This window comes from Myotis nattereri (assembly GCF_964212035.1).
Source record: "Myotis nattereri genome assembly, chromosome: 10".
In the NCBI taxonomy this organism is placed as follows: domain Eukaryota; kingdom Metazoa; phylum Chordata; class Mammalia; order Chiroptera; family Vespertilionidae; genus Myotis; species Myotis nattereri.
The window spans coordinates 39912593-39931238 of record NC_138085.1 but is presented as its reverse complement, the minus strand read 5'-3'; the positions used below and the strand labels follow the sequence as shown (position 1 = coordinate 39931238).

Sequence of the window (18646 nt, the reverse complement as noted above, 5' to 3'; positions counted from 1 at the left end):
TGTGGGCAAGAGCCGTGTGCTTCCAGCAACTTTTCAGTGTTGCCTCTCTTGGATTGAGAAGTCCCATGACCCAGATGGCACAGAAGGCACAGAGTAAGGCCAACAGTAGCAAGTATGTGCATTTTATAGTGTTGTGACCACCCAATGAGTATCCCATGTGAAAATTTATGGGACGACTGTGGGTCAGCAGCTCATTGGTGGCCTCCTCCAAAGTGGAGTAGAATTAAGTGTGATTGTATTGACTTGATGTCATCTTCTAATGTTGTTAGGATTAACCGCAGTTTCTAGAGTTCCACATTGTTCTTTTCTTTTGGTGGGTCTGAGTGCAATTATTTCTACTTCCTGTGGAGAGATGTGAGCCATTTATTAAAGCTTCTACACATTGGAATTTCAGCTGGAATTTGCATATCCAGCAGGTAAGTGTGGTCCTGTTGTAGTTGAGTCTCGATTGCTGTTGGCTTGTCTCTGGCTGGCTGGCTGTGAGGTTTACTCCAACCACAGTGTATAAGTTGCTGTGCAGGGGCTGACCCCATAAAGCAGAATTCACTCGTACAGGATGTGGTGCCTGCTGAGATCTCCCTTTGGGTGTGCCGCTTGTGAAGCTAATTTGGCCATGCCCTGATGTGGCCTGTAGCCTGCCACCAGAGCGTGCTGGTTTTCGGTCCTTACAGGAGGGACTTTAATGAATGTCAATGTCAGATGCTTGCTTGTGACCAGCTTGGGCTACTTGTTTGGAGCTACAAAGCAGTCCACAGTTTGTGGCTGCCTCTGCAGGGCTTGGGGGTACATACACTAACTACAATCTATGGTCAGGTGGTCACAGTTACATAGGAAGTGCCAACCTATGTACCAGGACTGGCTTCCACCAGCACTGAGCCCGGGGGCAGGTCAGCAAAAGTCCTGAACCACCCTGAGATCTGCCTTTGGCTGCCTGTTAGGCTCAGCCACTGAAAGAGCCTCTGGTGGTATGTGAGTTCCGTGAGGTAGGTTCTCAGTGAGTCACCAGAGATATAGATTGGGTTGATACAGATTCAGAGTTGGTGATAGTGCTGAGTCTGAGGCAGCTCAGCAGAAATTTCAGTCAGTGTACCGCAAGGCCAGTTGCCACCAGCCTGGGCCCTACGGTTCTTTATGGTGGGGTGGGGCCACAGGGAGTCATTTGTGTGAGGCCAGCTGAATTCATCAGGGTAAATAAACCAAGCCAAGGTTTGGCCATGTGGGAGGAGAGCTCTGCATAGAGCTGAGGTGCCATTCAGGTGTTTTCGGGGAAAAAAGCCCTTGCCCTAAAGCCACACAACTCCAGTTTCTCCTATCCCCTGAATCTGCCTGGACCTCTGAGAAAGCCCATGCTATGGGCCCAGGCTGGTTGCAGCCAGCTGATGCTTGTGCAGGGCGCCAGTGGAGCAGGAGAAGGCCACAAGGAGTTGGATGGTATGTCTAGTCCTCTGCTTGGTAAAGATGGCATCTGTGGACAGTGTGGGAGAGGGACTCGTCGCAGGGACCTTGGCGGCTCTTCTTTCAGCCCTCTCCCTGAAGCCACACAACCCAGTGTCTCTCTGTAAGACTTCTGTGTCTGTGAATGAGATTTGTGCATTGGCCCTTAAAAGGGTGTCTGGGATTTTAGCAGACTTATGTCTCTCCCTGTAATCCCCACTGGTTTTCATTGCCAGGTGTTATGTGGGCTCCTCTTTGAGCCTCTGGTCCTCCAGGCTGGGGAACCTGGTATGCTCTTGAGACCCCTTGTTCCTGACGGAAGGATCTTTGCAGCTGAGATATCCCTCTGGATTCTCAACTGCTACATGTGGATGCAGGGCCAGTCATTTTCATGTCTCTGCCCTTCCTACTAGTCTTAATGTGGCTTCTCTGTAAATCCTTGCTTATAAAACTTCTGTTTATCTAGTCTTCAGTTGTTATTCAGGTTGATTTTTCTATAATTAAATTGTAATTCTGATTTGGTCCTGGGAGAAGGTGAGAGTAGCTTCTACCTATTCTACCACCATCTTACAACTTATATAACATGTTAGTTTTGTCCAGTTGGTGTTTAATTAATTTATTGGTTTTCTAAAAAATTCAACATTTTGAAATATCTTTAGATTCACCTGCAGTAGTAAGAAGTAATATGGAAAGATCACTTTTACCTTTTACCCAGTTTCCACCAATGATAACATCGTGCAAATTTGTAATAACATATTACAATCAGGATATTGGCATTGATATAATTGAGATACCTAACATTTATATCAACATAAAGTGACCTTTATGTTGCCCTCAAATAATTACATCCCTTGCTCTTCTCCCTTGCTCTTACCGATTTCTTAACCTCTGGCAGTCATTAATCTTGTCTCTATTTTTATAATTTTGTCATTTCAAGAATGTCATATATGTGAAATCATATAATATGTATTAGCATTTTGGTATTAGCATTTTTCACTAGGCATAATTCTCTGGAGAATATTTAGGTTGTTGAGTATATCAGTCTATTTCTTGTTCTTGCTGTGTAGTGTTCCATGTTATGGATGTAATTGTTTAAATATTCACCTACTAGAGGCCCGGTGCATGAAATTCATGCACTGGAGGGTTGTCCCTTTGCCTAGCCTGTACCCTCTCCTAAACCAGCATCGGACATCCCTCTCACAATCTGGGACTGCTGGCTCCTAAACACTCGCCTGCCTGATTGCCCCTAACCACTTCTACCTGCCAACCTGATCACCCCCTAACTCATCGGTTCTCAACCTGTGGATCGTGACCCCTTTGGCCAGGGGTCCTTAAACTTTTTAAACAGGGGGTCAGTTCACTGTCCCTCAGACCGTTGGAGGGCTGGACTATAGTTAAAAAAAAAAACTATGAACAAATTCCTATGCACACTGCACATATCTTATTTTGAAGTAAAAAAACAAAACAGGAACAAATATAATATTTGTATTTGCATGTGGCCCGCGGGCCGTAGTTTGAGGACCCCTGCCTGTGGCGGTCGAACGACCCTTTCACAGGGGTTGCCTAAGACCATCCTGCATATCAGATATTTACATTACAAATCATAACAGTAGCAACATTACAGTTATGAAGTAGCAACAAAAATAATTTTATGGTTGGGTCACAGCATGAGGAACTGTATTTAAAGGGTCAGAAGGTTGAGAACCTAACCGCTCCCCTGCCAGCCTAATTGGCACCTAACTGCTCCCCTGCAGGCCCGGTCCCCTGCCAACTGCCCTCCCCAATTGCCGGCCATCTTGTGACGACGTGGGGGCGGCCATCTTGTGAGGGCACGAGGGCCACCTAGGCTTTTATTAGTATAGATTGAATGACATATTGGTTGTTTTCAATTTGGGGTTATTATAAGTAAAGCTGCTATAAACATGCACAGGTTTTTGGTGGCTGTAAGTCTTTGTTTCTGTGGGATGAATGTCCAGAAGTGCTATTGCTTGGTCATATAGTAGTTGTATGTTTAGTTTTTTGAGAAACTGCCACACCATTTTCTAGGGTGATTGTACCATTTTACATTCCTACCAGTAATGTGGTGAGTCCATTAGTCCACAGCCTCACCTGCATTTCTTATTTTTTTTTATTTTAGCCATTCTGATAGGTTTGTAGTGATATCTCATTGTGGTTTTAATTTGTGTTTTCTTCATGATTAGTGATGTTTAACATCTTTTCATGCTCTTTTGTTAGTTGAAATGTATATGGTTATTTGGCCCATTTGTCTGATTGAATTGTGTGTGGGTTTTGTAATTGTTAAGTTTTGAGAGTTCTTTGTATATGTTAGATACAAGTCTTCAGTTGGATATGAGATTTTCAAATACTTTCTTCCAGTTGGTAGCTGGGAGAGAGGGGGGCACCTCATTACTGCTGAGTGGAAATGAAAATTCAGTCTTCCTGTGTGGTCTCCACTGACACCACAGGGAGGGGTAGCTTATTACCAGCCAGCAGGACTCCTACTTGGCCATCTCTAATACCAGCTTGGCTTGGTGGTGCTTCATTATTGTTTTGGAATGGTAGAAGTCTATGCTCCTCACTTAGACTCCCCCCTCCCCCTTTTTTTTCTGTAGTGTTTGGCTGAAATAGATCAGTTTTTGTCTAAAAGTTTTTTAAATTGCCACTCAAGGATATGTGTGTTTTTTAATTGATTTGGGAGAGAGAAATGGAAGGAGGGTGGGAAGGAGGGAAGAATGGAAGGCGGAGGGTGGGGGTGGGGATGGGGCAGAGAAAGAGCACATCAGTTTGAGAGAGAAACATCGATCGGTTGCCTCCATATGTGCTTCGGCCGGGAATCAAACCCACAGTCTTTTTGGTGTATGGAATGACGCTCAACCAACTGAGCCACCCAATCAGGGCAAAGTTTTCTGTCTTGTTAGACTTCACTTTTATAGTTTGTTTGTTTTTAGCTAATGAGAGTAGGTTTTTGTTAGGGCTTTTGTATGTGCCCTTTGTTCGTGTGTTGCTGGCTTCTTCAGATCCAAATCTGGGATATATCAGGTAAAAAGAAAACCCAGGGATTTCACTACCATCTCATTCCTCACGTCCCAATGTCCCTAGCCCAGGGGTGGGCAAACTTTTTGACTCGAAGGCCACAATGGGTTCTTAAACTGGACCGGAGGGCCGGAACAAAAGCATGGATGAAGTGTTTGTGTGAACTAATATAAATTCAAAGTAAACATCATTACATAAAAGGGTACGGTCTTTTTTTTCAATAGTTTTATTCATTTCAAAGGGGCCGGATTCGGCTCGCGAGCCGTAGTTTGCCCACGGCTGCCTAGCCAGTCTGCCTTCTTTTCTGTAGTTTTCAGATTCTTCTTAAGTTTGTTTTATGTATAATGTCCAGGATTTTTAGTTGTGGACTTAGCAGGTAGAATAGGGCAAAGCACATCCACTCCACTATGTCGGAAGTGGCAGCATATTTTAAAATGTTTTTTTAAATATATTTTTATTGATTTCAGAGAGGAAGGGAGAGGGAGAGATAGAAACATCAATGATGAGAGAGAATCATCAATGGACTGCCCCCTACAATCTCCCTACTGGGGATTGAGCCTGCAACCTGGGCATGTGCCTTGACTGGGAATCAAACCGTGATCTCATGATTCATAAGTCAATGTTCAACCACTGAGCCATGTCGGCCGGGCTAAAGTATTTTTATATGAAGCCAAATGTGCCTGTATCATCAAGTAGAATGGCAAGTTATGACTTCACAGGTAAAATGCAGACATCTCAAAGAAAATTTGTTTATGGTAGCATTATGCACTGATCTTAACCAGGAAGAAGTATTAGTTCTTTTTTCTATTCTAAGTGGTAAAATATTAGGGTGTAGGCTAAGCTTCTGTAACAACGAAACCCCAAAATACAGTGGCTCAAATAAGGTAGAATTTTATTTTTCTTTTATGTGATAGTCCAGGGTAGGAACAAGAACAAGCTGCTTGAGGTTATCCAAGGACCCAAGCTGGGTGGGCAGCTGAGCCATCCTTTTATATGGCACCTATTTCAGTTGGCAATAGTAATGGTGATAGTAGTGATAGGTGAATGTAGAGGTTGAGAACTTGATTTTTTAAGGACAGAAAGCAAAATTTGTGCTTAATTCTTTTGCTCATATTCCATTGGCCTAAACTTAGTCTTATGTTCACAACTAGCTTCAAAGGAAGCTGGAAATAAAGGGTGTCCCAAAATTCACGCAAGAAGTAATTTTGATAGAAAACATAGGTTTATAATTAAAAATTATAAATTTTTTATTGATTCATAAAGTATATAGTGTAGGCAGGGGTCCTCAAACTTTTTAAACAGGGGGTCAGTTCACTGTCCCTCAGACAGTTGGAGGGCTGGACTATAGTTTAAAAAAAAACTATGAACAAATTCCTATGCACACAGCGGCGGCAAAAACACCCGGCGGGCCGGTTAAATGTTTTCAGCGGGCTGCATGTGGCCCGCGGGCCGTAGTTTGAGGACCCCTGGTATAGGGTTATGTATGGAATAGCGTATCGGGTAAATGGATTATCATGTCGTGATAGCGAGCACCATTGACTGTTGAGCACCATTAACTGTTATTGCCTGAGTAGCCGCATTTTCGAAGAAGAATGGTTGGATGATGCCTCCAGCCCAAAATCCGCACCAAACAGTGACATGTTGTGGATGCATTTGTTTCTCAAAAATCACTCGTGGATTTTCTGAACGCCAAATGCAACAATTTTGTCGATTAACCAAGCCATCAAGATGAAAATGAGCCTCAGGCACGAGTGAGATTTTGGGCTGGAGGCATCAACGGACCATTCTTCTTCAAAAATGCAGCTACTCAGGCAATAACAGTTAATGGTGCTCGCTATTGCGACATGATAATCCATTTACCCGATATGCCATTCCATACATAACCCTATACTGTATACTTTATGAATCAATAAACAATTTACAATTTTTAATTATAAACCTGTCTTTTCTATCAAAATTACTTCTTGTGTGAATTTTGGGACACCCTTTATCTGTGGCTTGGTGGCCTTATGATTAGTTAATGTTGGGATATTCTGTTACTAAAAGAAAAAAAGTGAGACTACTGGGAGGCAATAGTAGTCTTTGCTTTTGTTACTTAAGTGAAAAATTTTTAAAAGAAATTAACTGCATGGTCATGGGCCATTTTATTCTATAATTAATTGTCTTATTCTTATGTTCCTACCTGTTTTATTGTAAAATATCAGCAAAGTGATTTTTGTATAACTATTTGGACTACTTCAAGTAAGATCTTTATATTTTCTAGGGTTTACGGAGTCCACAGGGAATAAGATGCCATCCAGAAGCTGTCTGTGGTCATATTATTATTGAGAGCCATGAAAAAGGATGTTTCAGGACTCTAACTCCTAAACAATCACAGTTGGACAGCCATCCTTGTAACTTCAGATCACCTGAACCCTTAGAAATTATCAGAGGACACCGGAGCCCATCATCATGGAGAAGCAGGCACATCAACCTTTCCAAATCACTAGACCAGAGCAACACCCGTTTCAAAGTTTGGAATTCCTTGCAGTTACAAAGTCGTTCCCCAATTCAGAACTTTACAACTGATGACTTCAAAATTAGCAAGGGTTTTCGAATGCCATTCCGTGAAAATATGGACCCTTGGCTGTCAGAATTAGTAGAACCTACTTATGTGCTACCTGAAGAAATGGATTGTCATTCTTCATCACAAATGCTGTCCCCAGAATCCATGAAAAAGTTTACTACCTCCATCACTTTTTCATCTCACCGACATTCTAAATGCTTTTCAGATTCCTCTGTTCTTAAGGTTGGTGTTACTGAAGATAGCCAGTATACTAGAGCATCTGTAACTCCAAATTCTCCATCCATATTTTTTGAACAACCTGAATTCTGCAAAGTCCCACATGCAGATCACTGTATAAGAAAACCTCCTCCTCCTCCTCGTACCTCTCCTCCTCCTCGTACCTCTCCTCCTCCTCCTCCCCCTCCTCCTCCTCCTCCTTCACATCAGCATTATGTAGCTCCAAATCTTCCTTGTCACATTTTTCTTGAAAACCAAGAACTCTTTGAACAAAGCAAAACCCCACAGGTAGATCATCAGATGAGAATAAACCACTCTCCCCTTCCTCAAGGTCAGAGTTATATAGCTCCAGACCTTCCTTCTTCTATATTTCTTGAACAGCGTCAGCTCTTTGAACAAAGCAGGGGCCCTGATATAGATCACCAAATGAGAAAACAATATTCCCCCCTTCCTCAAGGTCAGGATTATGTAGTAGAAAACAAGGATCAACAAGAGCCTAAATCATACATTTCTAATATAAACGTTGAAACTAATAAAATCAATGATGTGGTTTCCCAATCATCGCCAAATCAATATACATTAGTAACTACTCCATCTACTCCACCTTCAAACAAAAAGGTACTTTCTTTTGTTCGTATAACTCTTTCTCCCAAGACTTCCGCCAAGTTGGATAGTGGAACCTTAGATAAAAGGTTTCTTTCATTGGATTCAGCTTCTAAAACAAGGATGAATAGTGAGTTTAACTCTGACCTACAAACTATATCTTCAAGATCATTGGAACCAACCTCCAAATTACTGACCGGTAAACTTATAGTACATGATCAAGAATCTTTAGGTTCTCTAGGACCTAAATCTTCACCGGACTTTCAAGTCATACAGTCTCTTCCAGATAGTAATATTATTTCTCAGGACTTGAAAACCATACCTTTTCAGAATAGCCAGATAGTAACCTCAAAGCAAACACAAGTGAACTTTTCAGATTTGGAAGAATATTCCAATCCAGAAAGGACTCCAGTATCTGCAGATCGGTGAGTCTCTTTGTGATAACAAGCAAGCTGATGGAATTTGTCATAACGGGTTTTAAATGTTTAAGCAAATGTAAGTTTTTTTGGGGGGAGCAGTATGATTCTCTTAGGGCAGATTGTATCTAATGATTCTGCTGGAAGTCTTTCAAGAGATAAATATCAAAGTAAAGACATCTGAAAGTAATGTGTTTATACTTTCAAAGGGCTTTTGATAAGACTTGGCTTCAAGTATTTAAAACATTGAATTATTTTGAGAAGACTCTTTGATCATGCAGTGGTACAAGTTACTAGTTCCTTACTTATTGTGTTGAAGATATGCTGAAGACCAGGCTTTGGGAAAGGATGCATGCACATGCTCCCTCTCCTGCATGTGCGCTCTCTCCTTTTTTTCCCCCCCTCTCTTCGTTTCCATTTTATGATTCCCCTCAAATATTTAGTATTTACAATGTAAAAAGGTAACTTTTCAGTGGAAAATTCTGGCAAACATCACTTTAGCCAAGTAATCAAGGTTTAACCTCACCAGTAATGCAAATCAAAATACTGTACTCCCTGATGTGATGCCCTACTTCACAGTGTATTATAGGAAAGAAAAACCAGCTCAGGGATAAATGCATTAGATTGATATTATTCAGCCTAAATTTAAGACTGTCATTAATTCAGTTTTACATTAGTCTCACAAGAGACTCCTAACATTCTGTTATGGCTAAATGGAACTACCCTTTGTATTTAATGTTTCCATCTTATAGTTGAGTAGGCAACATGTCATAGTGGAGAACACTGGCCTTGGAAAGGAGAAAGGGGAGAAAATGTTTTTTCAACATCCGCATATGGTATTCTTGGCAGTGAGGGACTTGTATATGTTATCTCATTTAATACTCATGATAATCCTATGCGTTGATGGTGGTATCCATATTTACCCTCCGGGAAACTGAGACACGGACGTTGCTACTTTGTCAGCAAACAGCATTTTCTCAAATAATGCTGATTGTAAGCAGCAGATGGGCGTTCACATACAGCCTTTTTAATCAAAGCAAGAGTTTGCTTATCACATGATATTGTTTCTCCAAACCTTGAGCTATACTTCTAGCTCTTCTACTATCTTCTTGGATAAGTCATTTCATATTTTTGCACTCATATGTCCAAATGAAATGTCTAAAAATTAGTGATTGAGAATTGAATTGGGGCAAAACAAACAACAAACAAGGTGAATCTCTAGTTTCAATGTTACAAATAGTAGGGTATTGGAGAAATCAATATTGATAATTATTTTTGAAAAATGTTTAAAAATTAAAAGATTGACAAGTTTATGTACAATATTTAAACTCATCAAAATGATAAAATGCTTAGTTATTGGAGCTGATTTCCTTGAATGAGAAAATTACAGATGATTATAAATATGAATTAATAATGCCATTTGTTCAGAATGTACTAAATGTTAGTGGTGGCCTATATTATTTTTTTTTTCAGTATAATCAGATAGTATTATCTCAATTTATAGATTTTTGAAAGCCTAATACTTAAATGTCTTGCCTCAGATCACATGACCATTAAGTGTTGGAGGTGGCATTTGAACCTAGGTGTGTCTGACTCCAGTGTCCATAAATAATTCAAACTATATATACATAACACATTTATTTGTGTGTATATACAGTCATCTACCACATAACAATATTTAGGTTAGTGATGGATTACATATATGACAGTGGTCCTATAAGATTATAATGACCATTAAGTGCTGGAGGTGGCATTTTACTAATTTTTTCATTAAAAAAATTCTTATTGCCTAATGACGTCTATGACTCCAAAGGATTTGCCAAAGATAAAGAGGTTGCAAAAATCAACAAGGTTGTAGTTGAGATGACAAACAGCTGTAACCTGGGTTTGGATAAGGATGACGTTGGAGAGTTCCTAGATGTGGTTCTTAAGGAATTGACTAGTGTGGAGTGGTTGGAACTAGAGCAGGAATACATAGCTGAAGAAGAGGCCAAGAGAAAAGGAAACTGCAGAAGACAAAGAAGGGGAACCCCCAAGAAAATGCACAGTAAAGGGTTTAGCAGAAGCCTTTGCAGACTTCAACAAGCTCCTTAAAACTTTTGAAAACATGGGCCTCAACACTGAAGGGTTTTCATCAATTGAGAGGAATGTTCATGGTGCATTATCTACCTACAAGCAAATCTATGATAAAAATAATCACCCAAGCAAACCACCATGGACATATTTCAGGCAGGTCCTTCATGAGGTATTTCAAAAGAAGGCATTCTTACCATAAGAGATGACAGCTCCACGTGTGTCATTACCTCTAAAGACCTTCCAGTGGGACAAGATGTAAAGGTGGAAGACAATGATATTGATGATTCTGATCCTGTGGAGGCCCAGGCTAATGTATGTGTTTATGTCTTAGTTTTTAACAAAAAGTTTTAAAAAGTAAAAAATATTTTTAAAGTTTTAAATAGAAGGTTATAGAATAAGAATATGGAGAAAAACTATTTTTGTGCAGCCATACAATGTGTTTTTTAAGCTGTGTTAAAAATGTTAAAGTAAAAAAATGTTACAGTAAGCTGTTAATTTATTATTGAAGAAAAAAGGTGTTTTAAAAATAAATTTAGTGTAGTTTAGGTTTAGAGTGTGTATAAAGTGTACAGTACTTACAATAATATTCTGGGCCTCCACATTCATTTACCACTCACTCACTGACTCACTCATAACTTGTTCTAGTCACGTTCATGGTAAGTGTCCTGTACAGGTGTACCATATTAAATCATTTACAGCATATTTTTACTGTACCTTTTCTTTCTTTTTTTCTTTTTTAATTGATTAATTTTTTTTTTTTTTTTTTACAGAGAGGAAGGGAGAGAGATAGAGAGTTAGAAACATAGATGAGAGAGATACATCGATCAGCTGCCTTCTGCACACCTCCTACTGGGGATGTGCCCGCAACCAAGGTACATGCCCTTGACCGGAATCGAACCTGGGACCTTTCAGCCCACAGGTCAACCTTCTATCCACTTAGCCAAATGGGTTAGGCTTCCTGTACCTTTTCTATATTTAGACATGTTTAGGCACACAAATATTTAGCATTTTGTTACAGTTGCCTACAGTATTTAATACAGTAAGACACTATACAGTCTTATAGCCCAGAAGCAATGGGCTGTATCATAGAGCGTAGGTGTGTATTAGGCTACCAGTGGTCGGCAAACTGCGGCTCGCGAGCCACATTCGGCTCTTTGGCCCCTTGAGTATGGCTCTTCCTAAGTCTTAGGAGTACCCTAATTAAGTTAATAACAATGTACCTACCTATATAGTTTAAGTTTAAAAAATTTGGCTCTCAAAAGAAATTTCAATCGTCGTACTGTTGGTATTTGGCTCTGTTGACTAATGAGTTTGCCGACCACTGGGCTATACCATCTAGGTTTGTGTAAGTGCATTCTGTGATATTCGTACGACAAAATCGTCTAAGGATGCATTTCTCAGAATGTGTCTCCGTCATTAGGCAAGGCATGACTATGTGTTTGCATAGAACATGTGCAAGTACTAAATATTTTTAAACTTTTTTATTCTGGGGTAATTTTCAACTTAAAGAGGAGTTGCAAAAAATAGTAGTTTCTTTATTGATGTGTAACATACTACCCTGAAATATAGCAGCTTAAAACAATGAATATTATCCCCAAGTTTCTGTGGGTCTGAAATCTAGGCATGGCTTAGCTCGGTGCTTCTGGCGCAGGGTCCCTCACAAGGTTGCAAACAAGGTATTGGCTGTAGCTATGGTCTAATCTCAGCTGTGTTTGACTGAGAGGATATGCTTCCAAGCTTGCTCACATAGCTGTTGGCTAGAGGCATCAGTTACTTCTTCTATATGGGCAGCTCCAATATCATAGCTAAATTTCCTTCAGAGTGAGCAAAGCAAGTAAGAGTGCAAGAGAGGGCTTCAGGGCAAAAGCCACAGTCTTTATGTAACCTAACCTTGGAAGTGAATTTCACCACTCTGCCACATTATTTGGTAGAAATAAATCACTATTTTAAGCCCATCCTGAAGGATTAGGTATTACACAAGATTATAAATACCAGGAGGCAGAGATCATTGGGGGATATCTTAGAGGTTGGCAGTATGCCCTTTACAAAAATTTCCCCTTATGTTAACATCATAACCATAAAACATTTACTAAAACTAAGAAATTATCCTTCATATAAAATTGTAACTAAAATATAGATTGTTTGGGATTTCACCTGGTTTTTCCACAAATGAACCTTCTCTGTTTCAGATCCAATCTAAGATCCCACCTTGCATTGTAGGTTTCATATCTTCTTAGTTTCCTTCAATCTGTGGCAGTTTCTCAGTCTTTCCTTATTTTTCATCAACTTGACACTTTTAAGAGAATTAGTTATTTTTGAGAAAGTTTTTCAGTTTGGCTGTTTCTTGTCTCAAGATTAGATTGAGGTTAGGCATTTTTAAAGCATCTCATCAGGGAACACATTATATTAACATGCATTACTGGTGATGTTAAACTTTTTATGTGTGTGTGTGTGATGTTAACCTTGATCACCTAGCTAAAGTAGTGTCTACCAATATTCTCCACTGTTCTACATATTTATAAATTCCCAACAACTGTTATTGTTGCTTGGTTTATTTCATTATGTGAAATATAGAACAACATAAATGTATATATAAAAAGGTGTGTGTATGTATGTCTCCATATGTATATGTACATGCTACACATTATTAAGTGCTCTTCATTATTTCCTGCAGTTTTGTACTTTTGTTGGATCGTTTTACTTCAGCCTAAAAAAATTTCTTTTGGTATTTCCTGAGGTCTCCTGGAGATCAGTGCTCTTCTCCATTATTTGTTTGTATTTTATTTTTAAAATAGATTCCAATTTTCTCTTGAAATTTCTTCATATTTTTACCTATTATCCCCATCTTTTGCTATTTTAATATATTAATAATCATTTTAAAATCCTTCTGTGCTAACTTCATTGTCTCAATCTCCTGTAAATCAATTTTTCTTTTTTTCATCCTCTCAATTTTTACTTTTTCCTGCTTCACAAATTTTACAGTTTTTGCTTGTACGCTGGACATTGTGAATAAAAAAAAATATAGAGACTGAAAATGCTATTACTTTGCAACAAAGAGGATTTTCCCTTTTCTCTTAATCATTTCAGGAATTTTACTAGGTCAGAGCTGGGTTGGACTACCTATGATTGTTAATTTGTTTGGATTTTTGTTTAAAGCTGACAAGTCTTTGATTCTTCAATAATTAAATATAGTGAGATACCATAGTTCAGTCTTTCAGATGTTTGAATTCAGCTCTTCAAATTCTCAGCCCTCGCAGCTTTACAGTGGCAAATATAAGGGGAAACCAGCTATGTATTTTTGTGGTTACATTTTCTCAATGGAAACGTCTCATAAGTGCTGAAAAGATGACAAGTGATTGCACTGTTTTCTTACTCAGCCCCCTTCTTGAGGGTGGCACTGTGGATTTTTTTTATTGCTAGTTTTATAGGTCTGAATTCCTCACCCTGAAAGTTCTCCCTTCTCAGGCATAAGTTATTTAGCTTCCTGCCTTATCCAGGTTCAAAATCTGGCAAACGTGAGGAGGAGGCCTGATGTTTATCATAGGTCCCTCTATCTAATGGGATTTGGTTTGTTAGTGCCTTCACTGTGCAAGAGAATTTCACTCTGCTTTTCTGGCTCAGTCCCCCATCCTCCCATACCACCCTGACACTAAGGAAATGTCCTGTGGTGGAAATCAGCTTGGCATTCTGCTAGATTTCATTCTTTCATGCCAGCCATGGGTTCATCAAAACCTATGGTAGTTTCTCTTTCCAGTGGAGTATATCTACCTGTACCAGGGTGGGGAACCTTTTATCTGCCAAGGGCCATTTGGATATTTGTAACATCATTCTTGGGCCATACAAAATTATCATAAAAAATCAGCCTGCTATATTTGGTCACAAATTTAACTAACTCATCACTAATGCTTTGGCAGGGCCAGACCAAATGATTTCACAGGTCTTTTGCAGCCTGTGGTTCCCCACCCCTGACCTATACCAAGCTCCTGCCCATAATTTCTAAGATGCCCCTCTACCATATCCTATATAATAAAACCCTAATATGCTAAGTGTCTGATTGGCCATTCAATCAAAGCATAATCCTATATAATAAAACCCTAATATGCAAATTGACCAAATGGCAGAACGACTGGTCGTTATGATGTGCACTGACCACCAGGGGGCAGACGCTCAATGCAGGAGCTTCCCCCTGATGGTCAGTGCTCTCCCACAGGGGAGCGCTACTCAGCCAGAAGCCAGGTTCATGGCTGGCGAGTGCAGAGGTGGTGGCGGGAAAGTTCGCAGGCAGGAGGTAAGGAGCAAGGAGTCCTGGACTGCGAGAGACCCAGACTGTGAGAGGGATGTCTGACTGCCCAATCCCCGGGGAGCTCGGGGGGGAGTTGGGCCTAAGCCAGCAGGTGGACATCCCCTGAGGGGTCCTGAACTGCGAGACGGTGCAGGCCGGGCTGAGGGACCTCCCTCCTTCCAGTACTCGAATTTTGTGCACCAGGCCTCTAGTATGCTAATGATATGCTAAGTCTGCTCAACCACTCGCTATGACGTGCACTGACCACCAGGGGCAGACTCTATGACTGGTAGGTTAGCTTGCTCCAGTAGTTTAGCTCTGACCAGTAGGTTAGTCCAGCCTATCAGGACTGTGCAACGTAGGTCAGACACGCCCTGGACTCCTCCCACAGTCCCTCCCCAGCTGGCCAGCCTCCCACGTCCCTCCCTGGCGTCAGTCATGCACAGTTGGGGTCCCTCGGCCTGGCCTGTGCCCTCTTGCAATCCGGGACCCCTCAGGGGATGTCGGAGAGCCCATTTTGGCCCAATTCCGCAGGCCAGGCCAAGGGACCCCACTGGTGTACAAATTCGTGCACTGGGCCTCTAGTTAGTTGATATTGTTCCCTGATTGCTCCCATAGCTCTCTAATTTTTTTAGTATGATTTCTATAACTTATTCAACTTTGCTTATTACATCAGGAATGATGACCTGTAGCTACCTACAACATCTTACCTAGAAGTGGATCCAATTTTAGATCATCTTTAAGTTCTCTCTGTGATACATTAATAGTACCTTACCTAGAGTGCTTGTATCTTTTACTGTACTTATTATTAGGTCTTTTATGTTTTTGATAATATTATGTATGGTATGATTTTTCTTTCAATTTTATAACTTTTTTTAAAATTAAATCTTTATTATTGAAAGTATTACATGTCCCTTCCTTCCCCCCCTCCCCCCATTGACCCGTTCTAGCCCACCCCAGCTTTCACCACCCTATTGTCTGTGTTCATGGGTTATGCATATATGTATACAAGTTCTTTGGTTGATTTCTTCCCACCCACCCACAATTTTATAACTTCTGATACTAAAAAAATGTGTATTTTTAAAAATTTGATTTCATACCTGGCAACTTTTTTTAAAATATATTTTTATTGATTTCAGAGAGGAAGGGAGAGATAGAAACATCAATGATGAGAGAGAAGCATTGGTCAGCTGTCTTCTGCACGCCCCCCACTGGGGACCAAGCCCGCAACCCAGGCATATACCCTTGACCGGAATCAAACCTGCAACCCTTCAGTCCGCAGGCCAACACTATCCACTGAGCCACGCTGGCTAGGACTCTGGCAACTTTTTTAAAAGCTTATATTCTAATACCTTATCTGTAGATTGTTTTTGATTTTCTATCAAAATTATATCAAATATGAAAAGTGACAGTATTATTTCTTCTTCTCTTATCTTGATATCTCTTCTTTTTCCTGTTTTAACTGCTGATATCCTTTAAGAACTTTACTAAAATGTTCAATAGAAATGGTAAGAGTTAGCATTCTTATTTTGTTCCTAATCTCACAATGAACAATTACTACATTTCACAATAATTAGGATAGTTTCTCTAAAGTTTTTTTGTAGTTTCCCTTTGCAACAAATTTTATACCTGATTATTAAATTTTATCAAATGTTTAATCTGACCATATTGATGTAATTGTATGCATTTTATCCTTATTTTATTGGTGGTGGTGAATCATATTGATTGATTTTTGAATGTTAACTTATCTTGCATTCCTGGAGTAAACCTTCTTGGTAGGAATTCTCTCTCTCTCACACACACACACACATTTGGTTTTCTAACATTTTGTTTAGGATTTTTTTTTTAAATATATTTTTATTGATTTCACAGAGGAAGGGAGAGTAGAGAAGGATAGAAACATCAATGATGAGAATCACTGATTGGCAGTCTCCTGCACACCTCCTACTGGGGATCGAGCCCACAACCCAGGCATGTGCCCTTGACCAGAATCGAACCCGGGACCCTTCAGTCCACAGGCTGATGCTGAGCCAAACCAGCTGGGGCTTGTTTAGGATTTTTGCTTTTATATTTATAAGAGTTATTGGCCTATTACTTTCTTTTCTCGTGATTGTTTTTTCAATTATTGAGTAGTAGGCAGAGAGTATAAATTCAAAAGTTCTTCTGTTCTTGTGATATAGATGTTAATCGAATGTAATATACTATTACTCCATTTTTTAAAGTAAACTATTTTTGAATAATTTTAGGTTTACAGAAAATATATAAATATAATAGAAGTCTCTATACCCCTCCCTAAGTTTTTTCTATTGTTAATGTCTTACATTAGCATAATATCTTTTTCAAAATTAAGAAGCATACATTTGTACATTACTATTCACTAAACTTCAGACTTTATTTGGATTTTACCTATTTTTCCATTAATGACCTTTTTTTGGTTCTTGAACCCAATTCAGTATATCACTTTCAATTTAGTTAGTTGTCTTATTTCTTCTTAATCTCCTCTGGTCTATGATCGTTCATCATTGCTTGTCTTGAGGAATACTGGTCAGATATTTTGTAGAATGACCCTCAATCTGGGTTTGACTGGTGCTTTTCTCATGATTAGACTGGAGCAAAGAATACCACAGAAGGGAAGTACCCTTCTCATCACATCATAGTAGAGTATGTGACATCCACATTACATCACTGGTGATGTGTACCTTTATTACTTGGGTAAATAACATGGTGTTTGCCAGGTTTCTCCATTGTAAGTTACTATTTCTCCCTTTTTATATTTTGTTTGGAATTCAGTCACTAAATTCAATCTATACTCAAGGAAGGAGAGATTACACTTTACCCCTTGGGCTAGGGTGAGGGGGTAGTGGTATCTACATATATTATTTGGAACTCTTCAGTAAATAAGATTTGTATTTGTCTTTTCTCTCCTATTTAGTAGAGGCCCAGTGCATGAAATTCATGCACTCACAGCTGGGTGTGTGTGTGGGGGGGGTTGTCCCTCAGCTTGGCCTGTGCCCTTTCGCAGTCCGGGAGCCCTCAGGGGATGTCTGACCGATGGCTTAGGCCCACTCCCCATGGGTTGGACAGCAGTTGGACATCCTTAGTGCTGCTGCGGAGGTGGGAGAGGCTCCTGCCACTGCTGCTGCGCTGGCCAGCCATGAGCCCAGCTTCTGGCTAAGCAGTGCTCCCCTTGTGGGAGTGCACTCACCACCAGGGGGCAGCTCCTACCTTGAGCGTCTGCCCTCTGGTGGTCAGTGCTTGTCATAGCGATCAGTCGTTCTGCCATTGGGTCAATTTGCATATTAGCCTTTTGTTATATAGGGTAGGATTCAGTCATTTACTCCATCCTGTTTGAATATGAATGCTCTATAATCTTAAAGCACTATTATAACACTAGTTATTATAACATTGAAAACTTCTGGTTCCCCCACTGACATAAACTTGTTGAGGGAAGACTTTGTTTCTTATTTATCTTTGTATCTATACATTTAGTACAGTCCCCTAACTTATAGTGAACCTCTGGTAATTTTTAAAAATATATATTTTATTAATTTTTTACAGAGAGGAAGGGAGAGAGATAGAGAGTTAGAAACATCGATGGGAGAGAAACATTGACCAGCTGCCTCCTGCACACCTCCCACTGGGGATGTGCCCGCAACCAAGGTACATGCCCTTGACTGGAATCGAACCTGGGACCTTTCAGTCCGCAAGCCGACGCTCTATCCACTGAGCCAAACTGGTTTTGGCACCTCTGGTAATTTTTTAAAAAATGAATGTATTTTCACTTGAACTGAAAAGACTCTTTCCTCAGCTAAATTACATAATAGCATTCTAAATTGAAATTAAAAGTAGATTTTAAAAGTAAACTCACGTGTGTTTGCATTGTAAGTATCCAAGAAAGTGAAGGCAACTACAGAAATAACCATTTCTTGTGTCTGCGCAAAACATTCCCTGAAACTACTTAAATATACCTTGAAGCCACTTTCTGAAAGATATTATGGCATTTTATAAGCCAAGGATATG

At 39.9% G+C, this 18646-nt stretch overlaps 1 protein-coding gene across 1 annotated transcript in view; it reads left to right on the top strand.

Moving 5' to 3' along the window:
• Nucleotides 1-18646, top strand: part of ALMS1 (ALMS1 centrosome and basal body associated protein) — a 143951-nt gene that overhangs the window by 64406 nt on the left and 60899 nt on the right. The window contains exon 12 of the mRNA XM_081101544.1: nt 6731-8277. Within this exon, the coding sequence (XP_080957670.1) occupies nt 6731-8277 (1547 nt within the window). The remainder of the gene's footprint in view (nt 1-6730; nt 8278-18646) is intronic.